The sequence below is a fragment of the Lutjanus erythropterus genome, chromosome 14, assembly GCF_056507025.1.
Source record: "Lutjanus erythropterus isolate fLutEry1 chromosome 14, fLutEry1.hap2, whole genome shotgun sequence".
Lineage (NCBI taxonomy): Eukaryota > Metazoa > Chordata > Actinopteri > Lutjaniformes > Lutjanidae > Lutjanus > Lutjanus erythropterus.
The window spans coordinates 32,010,715-32,030,351 of record NC_139330.1 but is presented as its reverse complement, the minus strand read 5'-3'; the positions used below and the strand labels follow the sequence as shown (position 1 = coordinate 32,030,351).

Below are 19,637 nucleotides of genomic sequence, written 5' to 3'. Positions count from 1 at the left end.
TAAAGTGAGTTGCTGTTGCTTGGGAACCACCCCGACAGTTGCCACCATGAGGTAAGTAAATAAGTAAGCGAACATTGGTTGTTTGTGCATGTCAGGATCTGTGTGTGTTTGTTCGTGTGTTTACAATAACAGGGAAACATGCTCATAATTTCAGCGCCGACAAACACGTGTTTTTCGTTTCTGTCTTCCCCACTTTATTCCCTCCATTCTTCAATCAGAACAATGACTCATTGTTTTGTCTGTGTATTATCTCAATCAGGAGAAACAGCGCACGCTAATAGGAACTTCCAGTCAGTCGTGTGTGTGTTTGTGTGTGTTTTTAGTTAGTGGGGAATTCATCATTTCCTGACACTCTGATAACACTACACAAACAGGGGAGCCTCTAGCCTCTAATTATGCTGTACGCTCCAGCACTTAAACTTATTAGCACCGGAGGGGATGTTTACATGTGTGTGTGTTTGTGTGTGTCTCAGCTCTGTGTTTGTACCAAGGTGGTCCAAGTACTAAGTTGTGTTAAGTTGATAACTACTTTGATAGCAGCGTGTTAATGTGTCCTCTAATTACTCCATATACATGCCTGCTGGGTGGTTGACATACTGCAACATTTGATTATTTTCTGCAGTTTTAATATGTTAGACGCTTCAGTTCAGATGATTTTTGAGGATTTAGAACTGAAGGTCACCCTCGCTAATTAAATATTTGGACAGCCATTTTGTTGTTGTAAACCTTTAATTACAATTATTGAGCACAGGTGGTATTTTTCACCACAGTTACCAGCTTTGTATTTATGCAGTTTGACGGAGTCGTGTTTTGAGCTGCCCGTTTCAGCCACAAAATTTTACTGCCGGACCCAAACAGCTCTGCGATCATTGTTTAAGTGTGTTCAACAATTGTTTGTTTCTCAAAAAAGATCCAGTGGAAATAAAAAGTCACGTCTTATATACAACGATGAACAAATCTGACAAATCTGGATAAAGCTTTCATCAGAGCAAATATGACATAAATAAGTGTTCTCTTTTAATCTCATAATCTTTATTTATGGCACCTTTCTTAATAAGGTAACAATGATTCGGAAAATGCAAACACACACAACAACACACACTAAACCTTACAGAGTGAAAATTCATAAAAAATAATAAGTCAGAAATACTTAAAGGGATAGTTCTCACAAAAATTAAATTTTGCCATTGTGTACTTTCCATCATGCCAGCTGAGGGTTGATTTTAGTTTTTAGTCCACAAAGCTGAGTGTCACAGGAAAACAGTTACAGAATCTCCCAAACAGTTTAAGTGAATGGTGACCAGTTTTAAAATGTAAAAAAACAACTGAACATGGACACATTTATGGCCAACAAATTGGGGGCATGCAGATGTTTATACAGAGTAGGGTCGGGCAATTGGATGAAATTATCGTCTATCGACGATGGGCTGAATGCATCGCAGATTGCTTTTTTTGGCCAATTTTTAAGGCTTTATTTTGTCTTGGACATAGTGAACGTACACAGCATGCATAGCATAGTGAATTCACTGTGTCCCAGCTGAGACTGGGGAGGATGGGAGGAGGTGGGAGGGGGGACAAAGATATTGCCGATCGCTGATGGAAAATTTTAACATATTGGCAAGCTCTAACACAGAGCCTACATGTACACACTCTGATGACCAAATTTATGTCAACTTGCAAACATGAAAAGTTTAATACTTGCTTCACACTTCCTGGACTGGGAAACACATCAGCAGGAACACAATCCAAGCACCAATTAAATTTCCTCTAAAACATGTGGCAAAATGATTCAAGACCATATAAACATCATTTGTAGGAGACAGGTTTGATAGAGTTTATACTCATGACAGACATGTAGTACAGCAACACAGAAAAATTAGGGATGCTAAGGTGAGGAAATGTTCTCACTGGTTAGAAAAGGTATTAATGATGCTGCAACAGTAGAGCACTTACACTGATCTTTAATGTTAGGCTAGATCTTCAGAACCACCTCTTTGAACAAAGCACATGCTTACACGGCAGGTTCATAAGTTGGCCCCAACAACTGTAGCTGAAGTCCACAGACGAGCTGCAAACTAACGCTAACGTTAAGAACACGGCAGTTGTAATGGCAGCTCCTTTTCAAGGCTAACTTGTTTTAGCCAACTAAGCCTTACATTTAGTACCATCTAAGGCCTTCATGGTAATGTACTAAACAACACTTCTTCAATTAGGAGAGACTAAGAGTAAAAGAGAAATGGTTTATTGGTATGTGCATGATATATGAAACATGAACAGTCTTTGGCGGTTAGACCCCATTGAGGTGAAACAATATGCACATATATAAATGGGGGTGGTGAAGCTGTATTGAAGAGAACCCCCGGGGTCTAGACACTGGTGGTGGTGGTGAAGAGGTGCAAAGCAGAGACTGGTGAGGTGAAGTGGCTCTGGACTTCTGCTGCCTGGACCTGAAGTCTGGAGGAGAGAGGGGTGGAGGAGGGTCGCACGACTGACTGAATGACAACTGAGGGAGCAAAGACAGAGGCGATTTAAAGTTTGGCAGCAGCAAATTGACTGGCTATCGCGACCATGGCAAAATCTGATTGGATAGTAAAGATGAAGGTGAACGCCCACCAACAGCCGATTAGAGGGAATAGGAAGAGAGAGACGGAGTAAAGGAAAGTTATGAATGAAGGCAGCGAAATAGAGGGTCTTCCTGATTGAACTTACGCTGAGCTTCATATGTTTATGTCTGCCTGCCCCCTACGACTCTTTGGTATTGCTAATGATCTGTGTTATTGCCCTTCCAGTGCATTTCAGTCTGTATGACCATATCCAGCTGTCAAGCAGCCTCCTGTCAAGCTGTAATTACTTGCCTTTTAATGTAACTTTACATGACTCCTGCTCCTCTGTGCTGTGATTCTGTTGTTGATGAAGCATGATGCTGATGTTGTTGATACATGATGAAGCAGACACTCAGTTTATATGTAGCATGTCTGGGCCGTCTAAGTAGGCCTGGGCCATATAGCTCACGATGGTGAAGTTTGATATCAGTCAATACACTGTAGATTATTATTGATTATGTAAGTTGTGGCTGATGACATGTTGTGCGGCTGAGGTGATAAAATGAGTAAATATCACAATATTTTTGATCATAAACCTTGATACTGCAACAATGTTGTAGGGGTGACTATTGATGCTTCCACAAAATATTAATACAATGAGATTTTCTGATAAATAATCAACAGTAATGTGGAGATAATGGATAAGTTGGTAACAGCAGAGAGACAAAGTTCAGAAACTTACATCAGTTTATTTTAATGCAGCCTTTAAAACCAGGAAAAGACAACACTTACACCATTTCATGATGATATGCAAAATCTATCCCAACCTAGTCTCATATTACAATATAGTATTAATATATTACCCAGCTCGATAGGCTCCAGCAGCCTGCGACCCTTACAGAATAAGCGGTTACAGAAAATGAAGGAATGAATATTGCCCAGCTCTATGACTATATATTGATAACACACTTAGATGGTGGGGGCATTGGGTAAGCAGTGTAATGGATGTATACCCAAATACAGTGTAACACCTACTACTGCAGCACTCCTAATAAAATACATGAAAACACGGTATCTGCACAATATATTTGGGCATTTTCTATTCATATCTGGGTAATCCCCGTAAACATTCACACGAACAGTAGCAACAAGGCTGCTGCTTGTGTGACTGTTACTCTGATTTGTCACGTCAACAAGAAAATCCCAAAGTGTAAGTGTCATTTGAGGCTTACAGTTGTCACAGGAACTGACAGATTGGCTCGTCACTCAGAGCCAAGAGGAAGAATAAGAGCAGAGAGAGAGAGAGGGAGAGAGAGAGAGAGAGAGAGAGAGAGAGAGAGAGAGAGAGAGAGAGAGAGAGAGAGATCAGAAACAATAAAGAAAACAGGCAGTAATCATGGGGATGGTTAAAATATTGTATAACAAAGGAATGTACAAGCTTATAAGTTCATTTTGTGTATATACATATATACATACTGTATACTGTGTGTGTGTGTGTGTGTGTGTGTGTGTGTGTGTGTGTGTGTGTGTGTGTGCATGTCTCAGTTCCCCACAGACCACAGTAATGAACAGGGTCTATCTGTGTGACCTCTGTGGTACAGAATGGCAGAGGAGTCAAACCTGATCGATAACTCAGTGACTTTCCTCCTCGTTATGTATTCAGATGTAAGGAAACACTATCCCAGCTATTAAGTATTATTACACAGACAGAAAGACACAGCATATACATTCAGTCCCAAAGGCACAGTACAGGATGGCTATTATAGTATAGGTATGGTTATTTTTTATTTTATTTTGAGTTAGCATTTTATTTTGCCAATATGTGGTACTTTTATTTTCTCTTCATTTCATTTTAACTTTACTTTTATTATCCTATGTTGTCCTTGGCACAAGACAACTGTGTTGATTTTTTTTTGCAAGAAAGTAACTTTTATAAATATTAAATCCACTACCAAATGCATTTAACCCTCAAGACCCCAAAGCAATGCAGAGTGCCCGTTCCATTTCACTATAGTGCCCATTGTGTTAAAATACAGGAACGAAGTTCTAAACTTGTATTTCACATACTTTAAGTATCTGATAACTGGAACTGGATGTATTCATCATCATGTTGAGACCTGTGGGGTTTTTTTTTCCACTGTTAAACAGCAGAGCTTCTCCAGCTCTCACTGCCTGTAAAAAGGTCAGCATTATGAATGAAAGGATCTGATGTTGTAAGACTCGGGAAGCAAACAAAATCAAATGTTGTGGCTCGTTAACTGACCTGAAGTTTCTCCTCTTTAGGCAGACTGAGATTCATTCCATCACAACTATTTACAGCAATTTAGCGCTACTTGTTGTTTTGTCGGATGTTTTCAGAAATTTGTTGAATCCAACATGGTCTAAGAAGCTACAAATTCCACATAGTTGGCATCAAAATTTAGAGGAAATTGTGTTTTGTAAAATGAAAAAATCTTGTGATTGTGGCAATTGCTTTGTGTTTTTGAGAAAATTCTCATTTAGGTGAGGATTTTCATCAGACCATGTCTAGAGGGATCAAATTCAATCAAACTCTGCAAAACCTCACAAATGTTCTTGTATAGAAATCACAGTACCAGGAAGTTTGACTCTTTTCTACTAATAATAGCTTCTCGACTTGTATACTGTTTGTCTGAGTACAATTCTCACTTGATTAGTGTCCTCTTTGGGTGGAGTGTGATCAATGGATATTGACGATGAAAGCTGTGATCATCTAGAATGGATGTGACGGCTGATATCCAAACGTGTGTATTTGCTCTTTTACCTACACAGACCTAGACAGAGTGATCTCCTACCTGTCTGCATTAGCTGCACAGCAGGCAGAGCTCCACAGGCTGCCAGTCAGCCTGCTTCCTCCAGCTGGGAGCTTTGATCATGGGGGAGGTGGCAGCAGGGATCTGGATTGTTCAGCATGAGCTCTGGGTTGTTTGGGTGTCTGCTACATCCTTAACATAGACCGTCTGGCTGCCTATATATGCACATTTAAAACACACAGTGATGCTAGCACATAATTCATAATTCTGTTGTCTATAAACAGGCATTTTCTGTTTAATATCCTGTTTCATTCTCTATCAGTCTCTATACCGCAATTGTTTATCCTTTGTGTGTTTTGTGTGTGCAGGCGGTGCCGAAGCCCATAGCCATGGAGCCATGTTGGGGAAGCAGAGCAGGTGTTCTGACGGTGCTGCTGTATCTACCCAGAGTCCCATCTGGAATACCCCCACCAGGACAGTCTGGTATGATTCACACACACACACACACACACACACACACACACACACACACACACACACACGCACACACACACGCACGCACGCACGCACGCACGCACGCACGCAGACAATGGCTGTGTCATCTAAGCTTGTAACCATCTCTTCTTTTGGTTTGATTTGTTAATCTGCTCTGGGAAAACTTCTTTTGAAATTTCCAAACGATTCTGACAAATTTGAAGCAGTGTTCATTTTGACAGAAAATTAGTAAGACAATAGTTAATTATCTTTTTTCCATCATGTGTTTAACATTAAGTATACTAGATTTCTTCAAACATGCATTCTTCTTCTTTTTTTCCATCTTTTGTTACATATCTGTTTCAATTCGCAGACAGTGTAACTAGATTTATAATCTTTAGCGTGTCAATCGATCTTTTAATTTACAATACAAGATTAGCGACTCTGCAGCTATGCTGTGGTTTTCTTTTGGCTTGTATCGTATATAAAGTTTAGTGAAAACACACCAGCTTGGGGTAGCTGATCAAATAACACCAGCTTGAAAAACAAAATTAGAATTACTGCAATTTATCATAAAATGACCATGATATGTCATCAGATTAAGGAAACATGCTAAAATGAAATACTCACTTCAGCTGCAGTGTCCTTTGAAATTTCTATTCTGAGCTAGAATAACTGTTTTAGTTTGCCGTTTCACATTAATTAGAATTTAAATTAATGCTGAATATACACTGAATGAGTTGGTGTCTGTTTATCAGAAGTAAATGTTTATAGCAAAATGCTAATGGAGTCAGAGCAGTGGGCTTTTGTTTTCAGGCTTAACTTTACATTGACAGACAACTGATGGTTATAAACAGCTGATCAACTTACAGTGTGGGATTTGTCGTTGCTTGTGTTTGACAAAATACAATGATGCGTGGGTTTTGCAGTCCTATGTAATCTGGAAAGGAGGAGGTGGGGGGGGAAACAACTTCTTTCAACCATAGATCATATATCAAATAGGGATTCAGTCTATTTAATATGACTCAGTCTCGTTATTTTGATTGCAGTAATAATAATAATAATAATAATCTTTATTTATAGAGCACTTTTCAAAATTCACATTACAAAGTGCTTCACAAAGGCAACAAAGCAAAACAGACAGGATCTAGTGTCACACAACAACTCAAACAGGTTAAAATAAGATGGTACAGAGCAAGAATAGGAATGTAAAAACATTTTTAAGAAAAGCAGTGCACAACAGTTCAAGTTTAGATAAAATCAGGAAAGGCTCTCCGATAAAGGTATGTCTTAAGAAGAGATTTAAAGGAGATCACTGACTCGGCTGTCCTAATTTCCTCAGGCAGTTTGTTCCAGAGCTTTGGGGCCCTGACTGAAAAGGCCCTGTCCCCTTTAGTTTTCAGCCGGGCATGTGGAACAGACAAGAGACCTCTGCCTGAGGATCTCAAGGTACGTCGTGGAGTGTAAGGTACTAACAGGTCAGAGATATATGGGTCTGCGAGGCCATTGAGAGCTTTAAAAGTCATCAGTAAAATCTTAAAATCTATTCTAAAACATACAGGGAGCCAATGTAGAGATGCTAAAACAGGAGTGATATGATCATGTTTCCTAGTTCTGGTTAAAAGTCTGGCAGCTGAGTTTTGAACATTCTGAAGTCTGTTAATAGATTTTTGGTTCAGGCAGGTAAAAAGGCTGTTGCAGAAATCCAGGCGTGATGAGATAAAAGCATGTAAAATGGTTTCTGTGTCTTTAAAAGATAGTGTAGAACGTATTTTTGAAATATTTCTTAGATGATAAAAACATGACTGCACAAGCTTTGTGCAGTACTCATTTTTGGATGCACAATTGCTACTAATTTCTCCTTGTGTGCTTACTCTTACCTTTGCATGAATTTTTGGGTGACTCGTCTGCAAATGTCTCTGCACCACACAGTTTACACACGGCCTTTTTTTTCCTTGTCATCAAATGTGATTTTTATCTATATGTCTGTTTTTCTTCCAAATGTTGGCATATTTGTAACTTGTAGCAAGCGCATGCCTCTTGACTTCCCAGCTGGATACTTTACAAATTGTGTGCATCTCCCACTTATAAAGATTGAATCTCTTGAAACATTTTCATCTCATTTTCTCATTAGATTTTGTCATCATTAATTACTTTTTATTTACTTATTGTCTCATTTTTGTCAGTGAACTATGATGAAAATTATCAGTCAACAAAATTAACACTGTTTTGAAGACTGATCATTTCCCGAGGCTTGTCGGTGGTGGTTTTTTATAGCTAGGAAATTACATTGGCATAATGGCAACAAGTTCCTGAGGGTGCTGTGTGCAGGGGGTTACATATGTTGTTTTTATCTGCATAGTTTTAAACTTGGTGCCATATGTTTACTCGAACTATTTCTATAATGTTCTATGGTTTTTTTGGGGGTGGACTGCATTCTAATTTCATGTTGGTCTCTTTGTATGCTTGGCGTATATTGTCCAGTAAGGTGGTGCACAATATTCTGCCTTTTATAGGGAAAAAAGAGCTGCCTCAATCATATTTTGTGCTGATAATTTGAAAAGGCAGGTCGTGCATAATGACCAGCTGCAGGAGCTGCCACTATCAGCAGACAGTATTTATGTCCAACTGTCAGACACTCAGCAGCCACAGCTATGTGACTTTTTATGATGAAGTGTAACAAATACCAACTCTCCTACTGGTGATTTCTCCATTTTCATTTGATTGTTGCTGTTGTTGTAAACTGTCAGCTGTCTCGGAGCCATGAAATCTCACATATTCGTCATTGTAGGCTCACAAAAACACAGTCCGCACCATTTGTGATCCTTTTACAAGTTGGAACTGTTTTCAGCAGCTGAGGGATGCAGCGAGCGGTGCTTCTTGTGTGCCTTGCGGCAGCTTCCCGTCAGCTCTCATGTAAAACAGGCTCTGGCAGTTTAAAGAAAGGCAGAGTAAACACACTAAAATGCGATGGCATCCGAGGCATGATCAAAAGTGTCTTGATGTTTCCCTGCTCTCTCATCATTAGAACGGTCTGCAGCAGCACAGCAGAGCAGCACTGTAGCTTAACGCTGTAGAAAGCTGTTTAACAGCCCAAAGGTTATATGTTCAGTCGCTGCAAGTCCCATATTCAGTCAAGGCAGAACAAACATATTCCTCTTTAAACCTGTCAGTAGCATTTAAAACCTAAAATGTAAATGCAGACTTCTGTCCCAGGGTATCTACTCATAGCATGAGCCCAAAATGTGTGTGGATTTTCCCTTACCTTTATTTTCTGTAGGTCCTGTAGTAGCAGTTAAGGGAGAAGCAACATCATGTTTTTTTTTATCTGTACCATCACATAATGTTCAGTCCATCATTAATCAGGATGTGAACGGGTTCAGTGAGTCATAGAGTTGTACAGCATTTGTACTTTTCTGTGTTTATTCTGTTCTCGAACAGTTTGTTGGTATTGGAAGATCATTCATAGTACAGAGGACTTGCCGTCTGAAAACACTGTGGTGGCCTTGGTCTAGTAACTATTGATTTGTTGTTCTGCAGGTCAGAAGACATCTACTGTACAATAAAGCTCTTAGCCTCTAACTAACAGGACTCAAATGAATATATTTTAGTGTGACACAGGTCAATCAATACTAAATTTAATGTATTTACTGAAATTCTGCTGAAATCACTGATAAAATGTTTACAAACTAGGACTCCAAAAACTTCTCTACACTTTCACTGTCACTTTATTTAAGTTGTAACCTGCACATCCCCCTGCACACTTACATTCAAAAGTTATCACAAATGTGATGCAGCATAGACAAATTGATCTTTGATGGCATTGTAAAGTGCTTTGCAGAACAAGCAGTGATAGATACCAATAGTTTTAAGCACTGGCCCCAGGGGTGGAAGTACTTTTACTAGTACTTGAGTATGCAGCCCAAGCTAGAATCTATTTAGTTACTTTCAAGTAAATATTGAGTACTGAGTACAATTTGAATTAATATCCTAACCTTTCTTCTGCATTTTAGTTGTCAATCAGGTGATCTGATCACAAATGGGCCAATGAAAACAACGTGATACAAACAAAAAAAAAAAAAAAAGCATTTTCAATTGGTTCAGGAAAATGCACAAAATTTGCAAGTAGGAGAGGTGACGGTGACATCAACGGTTAAAAGTCATTAATACTCTGAGTAGTTTTTGAGATTAATACTTGGCTCTTTTACTTGAGTATATTTCTAACATCAGTACTTTTACTTGTAAAAAGTAAAAGTAAGCAATGTAACAATACTTGTTCTTGAGTACAGATTTCCACCTCTGACTGGTCCACAGGCCACCGAGCCCCTAAATTTGGTGGCCAAGTACAGTAGTTGTATAGTACTAGTACTTATATTGGTGTAAACCGATGTAAAAATAACAGTAATTTAACACAACTTAACACAGTTTTCCTCAACTGAGACACTTGTGTTTTCCCATAAGTTGTGAAGTGATGTTTCCTGAAGGCAGTGTTTCCAATGAAAAACAAGCTAGACTTCTTGGCTAGTTGAGGTAGCTGGTGGCACACACTGCAGTACATGACTTACTTTGTGTCGTATTCTAGCCACTTAAACTCCTGCTTCCCCCTGTTCCTCAATTCTCACTGCCATTTCATTTTTAATAGTCTGCTTTTTGTGTTTCTGGTTCTTCTGTGAGGATCACCATGGCAGTTTGAGTAGGCTTAATAAATCCATATTTCAGTAGCCCTGACACACCATTAACTGTGTGTGTCGAATGTTGAACTGAAAGATGCAAAGCAATCAGGATGTTTATGTACATAACATTTGTGTTGTCTTGTATTGCAGTACAGAGATAAAACTTGGTGGCCAAAGAGGGCCCATTTCCACCAAATAAGTTCTGGTTCTTCAATCTGTTCCATTCAAGATTCTTGGAACCTGGGTGCATCTATGTGGCTTTTCCACTGGCACTTTTGGGTGCACTGAGTCAAACCATACTGCCCTGATTTGCATTTCCATTACCACTTTTATTGTGCCGAGTCGTGCCCTGAGATGGACCAACCCTGGAGTGGGGCCAAAGTGAGCCTGACCCATCTCCAGGCAGTCTCTGGTGACGTCTCACCGTCTGCTCATGCTCGAATAAGCAAGATGTTTTTAAAAGTGTCTGTGACTGTGAGTTTAGCTAGTTAGCTGACGTGCCGAGTCAAACCGAGTCAAGCCAAGTCAGCACATTTATACAGAAAATGGGTAAAAGACGTTCAGCACAATAGCAGTCTACTCCACCGGTGCTTTCTGAAAAGTGAAAGGGCAATGAAATGTCCTCAAGCAATGCCTTTAATGACCAGATTGACGTTGTCTGACCCGAGATAAAACTGGCAGTCTTCACATCATGTTCATCCATCTGTGATACAATTGTGAAAGGTTTACACCTCTGTCTGTTATGCACGAGCACAAATGTGTATTTTCTGATGAAGAGTTGCTGAAGTTTCATAAAAATCAAATGTGACCACCAGTCCATAACATGTAATTGAGATTGGCATTTTTTACAATGGCATTTTGTAGATTTAGCGGCTTTCTTGTTTTCATTTGTGATTTTCTTGTTTCACTGCTGGAATGCAGTTTAGACTAAATAAATGCAGAAAGCAGGAAAAACCACATCGGAAAGCAGCAACATGACATTTTTTGCAGATCAACAGTTTATAGCATGTGGTTCAAATCATAATGTTTTTATATTGTTATACCAGTATGTTCTTACTCTCAGCATCAGCATGTTTTTCACAGTGATATAATGAATTATTCAGGAAAACTTTTGACATATGGCACCTTTTAAATAAGGTCTGATGTGGTTAGACCTGCCTGGTTTCCCTCCAACACTTACCGTTGGATCAATTGTTCCCCCGAATGAGACATCCTGACTTTCCACAGCCTGAGCTCATGTTGCCGCTATAGACGGACGACATGCGATATCCCCCACCCGCTCCAGCCGACCACCACGCGGCTGTAGAAATCACTGAAAAGACAGCAGCACTTCCTCGCAGACCTGACCAAGGCCTGGAGCTTTATGCACCGTCAGCAAGAGGCCAATCTTCTCCCCCTGCAGCTCATCTTCCACCTCAGTCAACCCCACGTACACATTTTATTCCTGTCTTAATGTTTTCCTTCTCTCCTGCAGCTTCTTTGGAGACTGCTGTCAGTTTGTCTGTTGGTGGTTTTGGTCTTTATAAAGTGGACTGTATGTAACTGGAGCAGGTGTGAGGAGCCTCTGTTCCTCCAGGCAGGAAGGGAAAGCCGTCATCACAACCGGTACCTGACAGAGGAAAACGATTAGAGCAGACGGAAAATGAAGCACTTCGCATGAAAGCATTTTCCTAGAAGCTAGATGGAGCTTTACACTGGAGCCTTTAAAACGTAGCAACAGTCGCTGTAGTCTATACAGAGAAGAGAGAAGGGAATGTTAAGTGTCGGTGTGTCTAAGTATGAGCATATAAGAGAAAGTAAAAGCTTTGCTACATCCACAGGTAATTATGATGATACAAAAACCCAAGAGGTTAATGGCAACAAGTGCATTAGGCACAACTGGAAGAACAGCAAACGGGTAAAAGTGTCCAAGAAATCATGCGAAACTAAAGTGAATGTAGCTAAATCTCTACTTTATGTTAAGCCAAATTATAGAAAATATGTTAATGAGGCTGATTTTAAATGTATGCCCATTTATTTGTTCGCGGCTGCTTTGCAAGTGTTGACGTCTGTGTTTGTCAGAAGGTAGCAGAAAGCAGAAATGTGAATGGTGCAAAGAACTTTGGGATTGTTTTTAACAGCTGGGCCTTAATTTCATAGTTTGTCTCTCATTTCTATTGGTTATTACCTTTAACACACCATCCTCAATAAGTCTATGAGTGACATTCAATGTCCTTTTAAAAAAAAGTTAGCGATGGGTTTACAATCAAACATATTCAAAAGAAAAGATGAAGGCGAACAGTACAATTTTCTCTGCAGCCTCAATTCTTATGGAGATTTCAAGTGTGCTTACTTGCTACTTGTACTAAATAAGTGAATTGTTTACATCCTGTGTGATCATGTGATCACTGTGCAAGTTATTGTTTTGCAAGTCACAGACAAGTCCCTGCATCTAAACCTTGAGTGTCGAATCCTAATAAGTCATAATGTGTGATGACATATTAACAACAGAGTGTCCACTTACCATCCTTTGTGCAACTTCACATGTTGAACCAAGTTGGACGTTGGATGTGTTTACTTTTAGATGTTATGAGGAGCCTTTAATTGTTCATTTAAGTCCTTAAAGCCACTTGACAGGCAGAGAGACAAGAAGAACAGAGTGTCTCAAATGTTTGAAAAGGATTAGAGCTTTGAACCCAACTGCTTCTGCAAGTGTCACACCTAAACTTAAAACAGACAGAGAGTCATATTATTTGCTTTTTTTTTTCATCCACTTCTGACCATAGGCTCGACCGGCTAACGCCACACTTGTCTGCACTCAGTCTCTTTTCCTCCACTCACTGGTGATTGTGTATCTACTTGACATGACTTGCATCCATGCTGAAGAAAAATTGCACAGTCAGAGAAAGAAAGACACAAGTTTCTTGAGAAATTTACAGTACAAAATGGTTTACCTGAAACTCCATATGGTTGTGAATCATATGAAGAAAGAGGCTGAACATGCTTTAACCACATCACAAGGACTGCTGGTCTGTCCGGTGCTCTCAGGGGCAGAATACTGTTGTCGCTGGAAAGACATGGGAAATACAAAACACAGAGCACAGTAAAAGAGGCGAAAAAGTTTTGAAAACATTTCAGTGCCAGTAATGTCTTCGTCTTTGTTGTTGATGATGTCATGGTAAGAATAATGGTAGGGTTACATAAAACCAGACTGGCTAACAGCAAGAATAAGTTTTTCTTCCATTGTGTACATGGTAGAGGAATTGTGGGGGACAGGAAGCAGAATTAGTGACACAAAAACAGATTGGTTGACAGGTCACCAAATTGGAGGACTGAAAAAAGTTGAGGCCAGCTCAGCTTTGATTTGTGGCACCGGTGCTGAATGTCAGACTCTGTCTTTCATTGAAAATGACTTCTGGCCTGATACTTTGTCGCCAGTAGTGTGAAAACACAGTAACAAGGATGCTATGTTTGCACAATGACAACCTGAGTGGCCACTGGCAGCAACGCTGCAATTTTCGATGACATTTGTCCAGACCAAACCAGTATAAGGGCATTTAAATTGAAGTGTCTGTGTATCAGAGTGGGAGTACTGTTATTTCACAGGTAGTGTTGTGTTCACTGCCTTACTACCTGATGTTTTGGACATCAGCTCATCACAGCAGCAGCAGACTAATTTTCAGGAAATTAGGCCAATAAAAGGCTTGTCACTTCTAGTCAGGCTGCTCTCTGGGGGATGTCCAGGCTCTTCTGTTGTTTTTCTCACCAAATCAATGAAATAGTTGTCTTTGGTACCAGTGCTTGACGCCTCGAGTTGATGGTTCTGTTTCAGTTTCTGTCTGCATGGTGATCTCAGAGTCAGTCATGATCAAAGTAATCCCACGCTGTGACGTACATGCAAACACGTAAACACACATGATATGACTTCAAAAACACCAAGGAGCAGATAAAAGTTGTAGAAAAAAAAAGAGAGAAATCGCCCACCCATCATCCATCCCCAGTCTCTCGCTCCTCTCCTCCCTCCATCCTCCCACCCCTCCGCTCCCTTGAGAGGCTCTCAGCATAGGGTCAGACAGCAGTCCTCCATTGATGTTAGCATGTACGAACGTGAAGTCACTGCAGGCAAGCTCCACCCACCCTCGGTGGGAGACACTTCAAGAGGAATCCTCGATGAGCGAGCCTATTTTAGCTTGCCTCGCCTTGCACAGTCTTCTCTTTCTTCTCTTTGTTTTCTTCTTGTCCTGCTTTGCTCTGCTCCCCTGAGGTGTTACCATTAACTGACCCTTCATATGTAAGAGGGAGAAAAAGAGAAAACACCAATGTTGGTTTCAGAAGAAGAGAAAAAAATTCAGCACCAGCCTTGAAATTTATAGTTTCAAGGCTGCCAATTTCTCAGCCTATGTTCCTCATGCTGTCTTTTTTTTTTCTTTCTGTGTCATTCTAGAGCTTTTTCTTCAGGCCTTAGACCAAGAGAGTGGCATTGTGGGATGAAAGTGCATGTTTGGTGCCCAGTTTATGCTTCTTTACTAATGTGATGTCCTTGAAAAGGGCCTTGAAAAGCTGACTAAGTCCAGGTGCCACTACCTCCCAACAGAGTACAGTCCAACCTCTTTGGAGATTCTCAGAACTTTTAGCTACCTTATTGCAGAGGTGACTTGATGGAAGAACATACCAGCAGCATATGACTGGCATTAAAAAACTCACCCAGTCACTGCCTATTGTTTTCTAAGTAAGCCTACAAGTCAGTGGCAGTGGTGAACTGTGTCACCATGGGTTGACAGGCTGCATTACATCATAAGAGGCCTCTCAGCATCCATGATCCAGAAAAGTAGTGTGACACTGGGCAAAAATTCCACCAGAACTTTTAAAGGCAATGTAATTCAACTGGTCTGAGAGAAAGCCAGACTTTCACACCTCCTCATGTATCTGTTTTCAGGGTTTAGAACCTGTTATGGGAGACTCTGATCAAATGTTGATCAGTACAGAGAGATGGTGTTCATACTGGCTGCTCTTCCCATACAGATGCGTGCATGTGTCCCGTCACATGGTAAAAACTACGGTTAGGTATTATTTTTTGATAACCATGCTAAGACGATACTTTTAAAACAGTACCAGTGCCTAAATGATGCTTCCACCTTTAAGTGCAACTGCTTTTAAACATTTGCTGCACGTCCCACCAGCTGTTGGAATCGTTTCAAAGGAAATGCAGCTACACTTTAGATCATTTAGCTCAACATTATAACTGTGTTTGCAGTAGCTACTAGCTAACAGAGGGTAAAGGTTACACCACCTGCTTTCAGAGCCATGCAAAGAGAGTGTTGGTGGTAATGTTAAGTAGGCTTGTTTGGCAATGCATCTGTAATGTCTGCACCACAGGGCAACTATTTTAATCATCAGCTCAGGCGCAGGGCACTGGAATCTGTGTTCTGGTTTGGTCCAGTAGGTACCAGCCGTCTAGGAACCAGCGCTGACCAATGTAAACACTGAATTTCGATACCTAACCCTAGCAAATACCTGACTCAGTTGTGGAAAACCTCCGACAAATATTGAATGGCTTCTTTTTTTCTACAACAGTTTATAGAATAAAAGATGTCTGTGAACATCATTCAGCTCCACACGATGCTTCAGGCTCATTACGTTTGATGCCATCACGCTGGTATTGACAAGTGGCAAAGAGGCGTGATGACAAACAGTGGGGAATCACCTTTGAAGGAGGGACAGGAGTGTGTGTGTGTTGTGTACTAGCTTCTCAGTCTGCTATTAGACGGCATTGCAGCTGCCTCTGAAGCCTGGGGCGTTCTGCCCTGGGGCCAAAAAGAGGAAGAACGAGGGGTATCTTTGAGGAGATGAGTGAGAGGGACTGGAGCTGTGCCAAGGCTCTCACCTTTGAGAGCCAAGAGGTTTTTTAGGGCAACCGATTCCTTCTGCTGCCGTTCGAACTTGCAGATTTGGTAGGAGGGGCTAGACAGATCGACAGAGGTAGCAGAGCGAGAGGTGAAAATTTTTGCATTGTGTATGTTTTTTCTAGCTTTTTAGTGCTTTTATTGTGATCGGACAGCTGTAGAGACAACAGGAAAGGGGGTAGAGAGAGAGTGGGGGGGTGACACGCAACAAAGGGCCGCTGGCTGGCATCGGTTCATGGGTGCTGCAGAGGACCAACAGACCCAGCACATGGGGCGTGTTCATGTTCAGTTATTATTAATTCACTCATGGCACTGAAAACATTTTCGGCTCCTGTACCTACGCAGTGCGTCCGACTTGTGCTACAGTCAGGGCGACAAATGACATGATGCTACAAGTCACAGCCGGTGTGTTTGTCACACCAGCTGGAGGTTTTGGTCTTGAAAGGCATTATCAGCAAATTGATTTAGGCCCAGCAGTAATGTGGGAGTTGTTGACCAGCGTGATGAAGTGGGAGCTGATCGTGGAGACAAAGCTCGCAATTTACCAGTGAATCTGCGTTCCAGCCCTCACCCATGGTCATGAGCTTTGGTTGTAACAAAAGAATAAGACAGTGGGTACAAGTTGCTGAAATGTTTGCTTCACAAAGTCATTGGGTTCACCCTTAGGGAAGCAGTGATTCTACTTAGCCCTCCTTCCTGATGTCTTACGTCTTTACCCTGTCCTTGTATTGAAAGGAGCCAGATGAGGTGGCAAGGGACTTTCAGCAGGATGTCTCCTGGATGCTTCCCTTTAGAACAACGATTTTCAAAGTCTGAGACTGTGTGCCTCCCCTCAGTTTACTTGCTTAGTTTTGCTCAATTCCTGGATGGGCCTCCCCTAAACTATATGGAGCCTGCGTCCCTCTCTTAAGACTTCTGCTTTTGAGGTTTTCCAGGTATATCTAAATATGAGGAGGTCCCAGGAAAGACCTAGCAATTTCTGGAGGAACCGAACACACCATCAGGCCTAAGAAAGATTTTACATCCTCCATAAAGAGCTGGAGGATGTGGCTGGGGAGACTGAAATTCAGGATACCTTACTTGACCATTGTGACTCAGATGTAGATCTGGTTAATTGGCTTATGATGGATGGACTGCATCAAATATGTGATGTCAGGACATAAACGAGATGAGACATCAGAAATTTTAAACATCCAAATGACAGGCCATTGTTTAAATGCTTACCGCCCATCAGTCAATAGATCTGGTAAGGCTCTTGGGTTACATCATCCTGCAAGACAGTATCTTTACTCTGATACATGGACACTGTTTTAGCGTTAGTCAGTCCCAGTTTTTGCAATTAAATTGCAGGAACAAGTGAAAATTGCAAAAACAATTAGCTTCTTTTGTATATTTCATTGAAAATCGAAGGCAACTTGTTGCAGGGAGAAAAAAAAAACACACTCTGTTGTGAGTTTTCCAAGTAAGCTTACCAAAAAGCCTTAGGATTACAAATATTCTAACAAAATGTGGTTTATGTGTAAATGATGGAGTACAGCTGAGGGGGATTCCACAAAAAAAAACTTATTGTTTTGAGTTTGAGCTCCAGAAAGATTAAGCACAAAATATAAAATATAACAGCACACAGAGCATTGACAAAAATGAATAACTGATAAATCAGTTGTTCTTTTCTGTACCTGTCACAAAATAAAGAAAATGAAAACACAGGAAAATAATAATAAAACATTGAGTCGGTTCATTGAGACTTACATGTATGACATAGAAAAGTTGTGATGACTGGACAAAATTGCATGGTCGTGCAGAAGTCACAGGGATTGGTGGAATTTGTGTTAACTGTTGTGATTGCAACATTGCACCTCCTGGAGGGACTGATTAGTTTTGAAAATAGCATACTTTTTTTAAAAAAAAAACATTTTGTATTAGCTAAGCTCTGACTGCCAAACTCTGCATTCCTCTGTCTATATCCACAGGCTAGTCTGTGTGATGAGATTGCAAGCTGCAGAAGAAGCCTGGTGGAGGTCTCTGAGCTCTTGTACAGCTTTTTCTTCACTCTGATCTAGCATGACAGAAACACTCATATTAAAAGAAAAAAAAAACATTCACAAGAACCCACAAAGCCAAATCAAATTCTGTGATCAAATAATAGTTTGTGCACGATTCTTGGCCCAGCAGTCCAGGTTGGAATCCTGAAAGCGCCGCAGTGAATGGAGGCGACTCGCTGCTGTTAGAGTGGCTGACAGCTGTCGTCAGCCAAATTGCAGTGGACGACTCACACATGGTGCCTGCCTCCGCAAGCAACTCGCGCAGGAGAGGAACAGCTTGACCACTGAGTGACTGTTTGACTGATTTGAAGTCACAGTGGCCTGACATGATGGACAAAGCAGGAGAAAAAGACTGACATTCAGGACCGGAGAAATAAGAGGGAGGGATGGATGAGAAAAAAGGGGGGAAAAAGATCTTATTTTTGGCTCCAGTCGCCTCTCTTCCATCCCCACAGCCTCTGTTTCACTTCATCTTGCTCCTGTCAGTTTTACCTCTTTATGCTGCGCCTCCCGCAGCTGCAGTTGTTTCATTTTTTATTGTTTCATATAAAATGGGACTCAATCAGTGGTTAATGGATTTACCAGGCTGCACATACTCTCTTTGGTGCAGTGGAGTTATTGAGGAGAAAGAGAAAGACTGTGGGCTACGTTTCCTTCTCAGCCTCTCTCTCTCTAGCTTAGATAGTGGGTCAATAGAGACAGAGGCGCCGCAGCATTCACTGCCGCCTTTTCCTGCGCTAATCTGCCTATTCAGCACCAGAGATAGAGCCGGGAATATCTGAAAGAGAGAGGGAGAGAGGTAAAGGAGGAAAAAAAAATACAGGTACTGTAAGATGTTGAAAGTCTTTGTGAGTAAAAATAGAAAGAGCAGCGTATGAGAGAAAGGAGGTATTAAAAGGCTGAGAGATTCGATAAGAGAGTGGTGTAAGTAACAAAAAAAATGAGTGAAAACAGGTAAAAAGTTGGAGATGTATCAGGAGGGAGAAGGAGATAAGGGATTGAGGGAGTTGTTAAATAAGTGCAGTGGGTGGTAAGAGTCCGCGGCGACGCCCTCCTCACCCACAAAACCAGATTTGCATACTGCTGCAGCGACGCTGAGATGATAAGTCCTTGTGGTTATGCTTTGATAAATCCACTCCTGGTTTCTTCTAAACCAACTGAGGAGCAGAAATAAAACATAATCCCCCAATCTCTCCCTCCTTCTTTACTTCCTCACTACTCTCTCAGTTTTATCCTTTCTAATCTAATATTC

At 40.9% G+C, this 19,637-nt stretch overlaps 1 protein-coding gene across 2 annotated transcripts in view; it reads left to right on the top strand.

Annotated features, from left to right (window-relative positions):
* Window positions 1-19,637, top strand: part of atrnl1a (attractin-like 1a) — a 406,244-nt gene that overhangs the window by 371,000 nt on the left and 15,607 nt on the right. For both annotated transcript variants that reach the window (XM_084735770.1, XM_084735769.1), the window contains one exon: window positions 5,683-5,797. In XM_084735770.1, coding sequence (XP_084591896.1) covers window positions 5,683-5,797 — 115 coding nt within the window. The remainder of the gene's footprint in view (window positions 1-5,682; window positions 5,798-19,637) is intronic.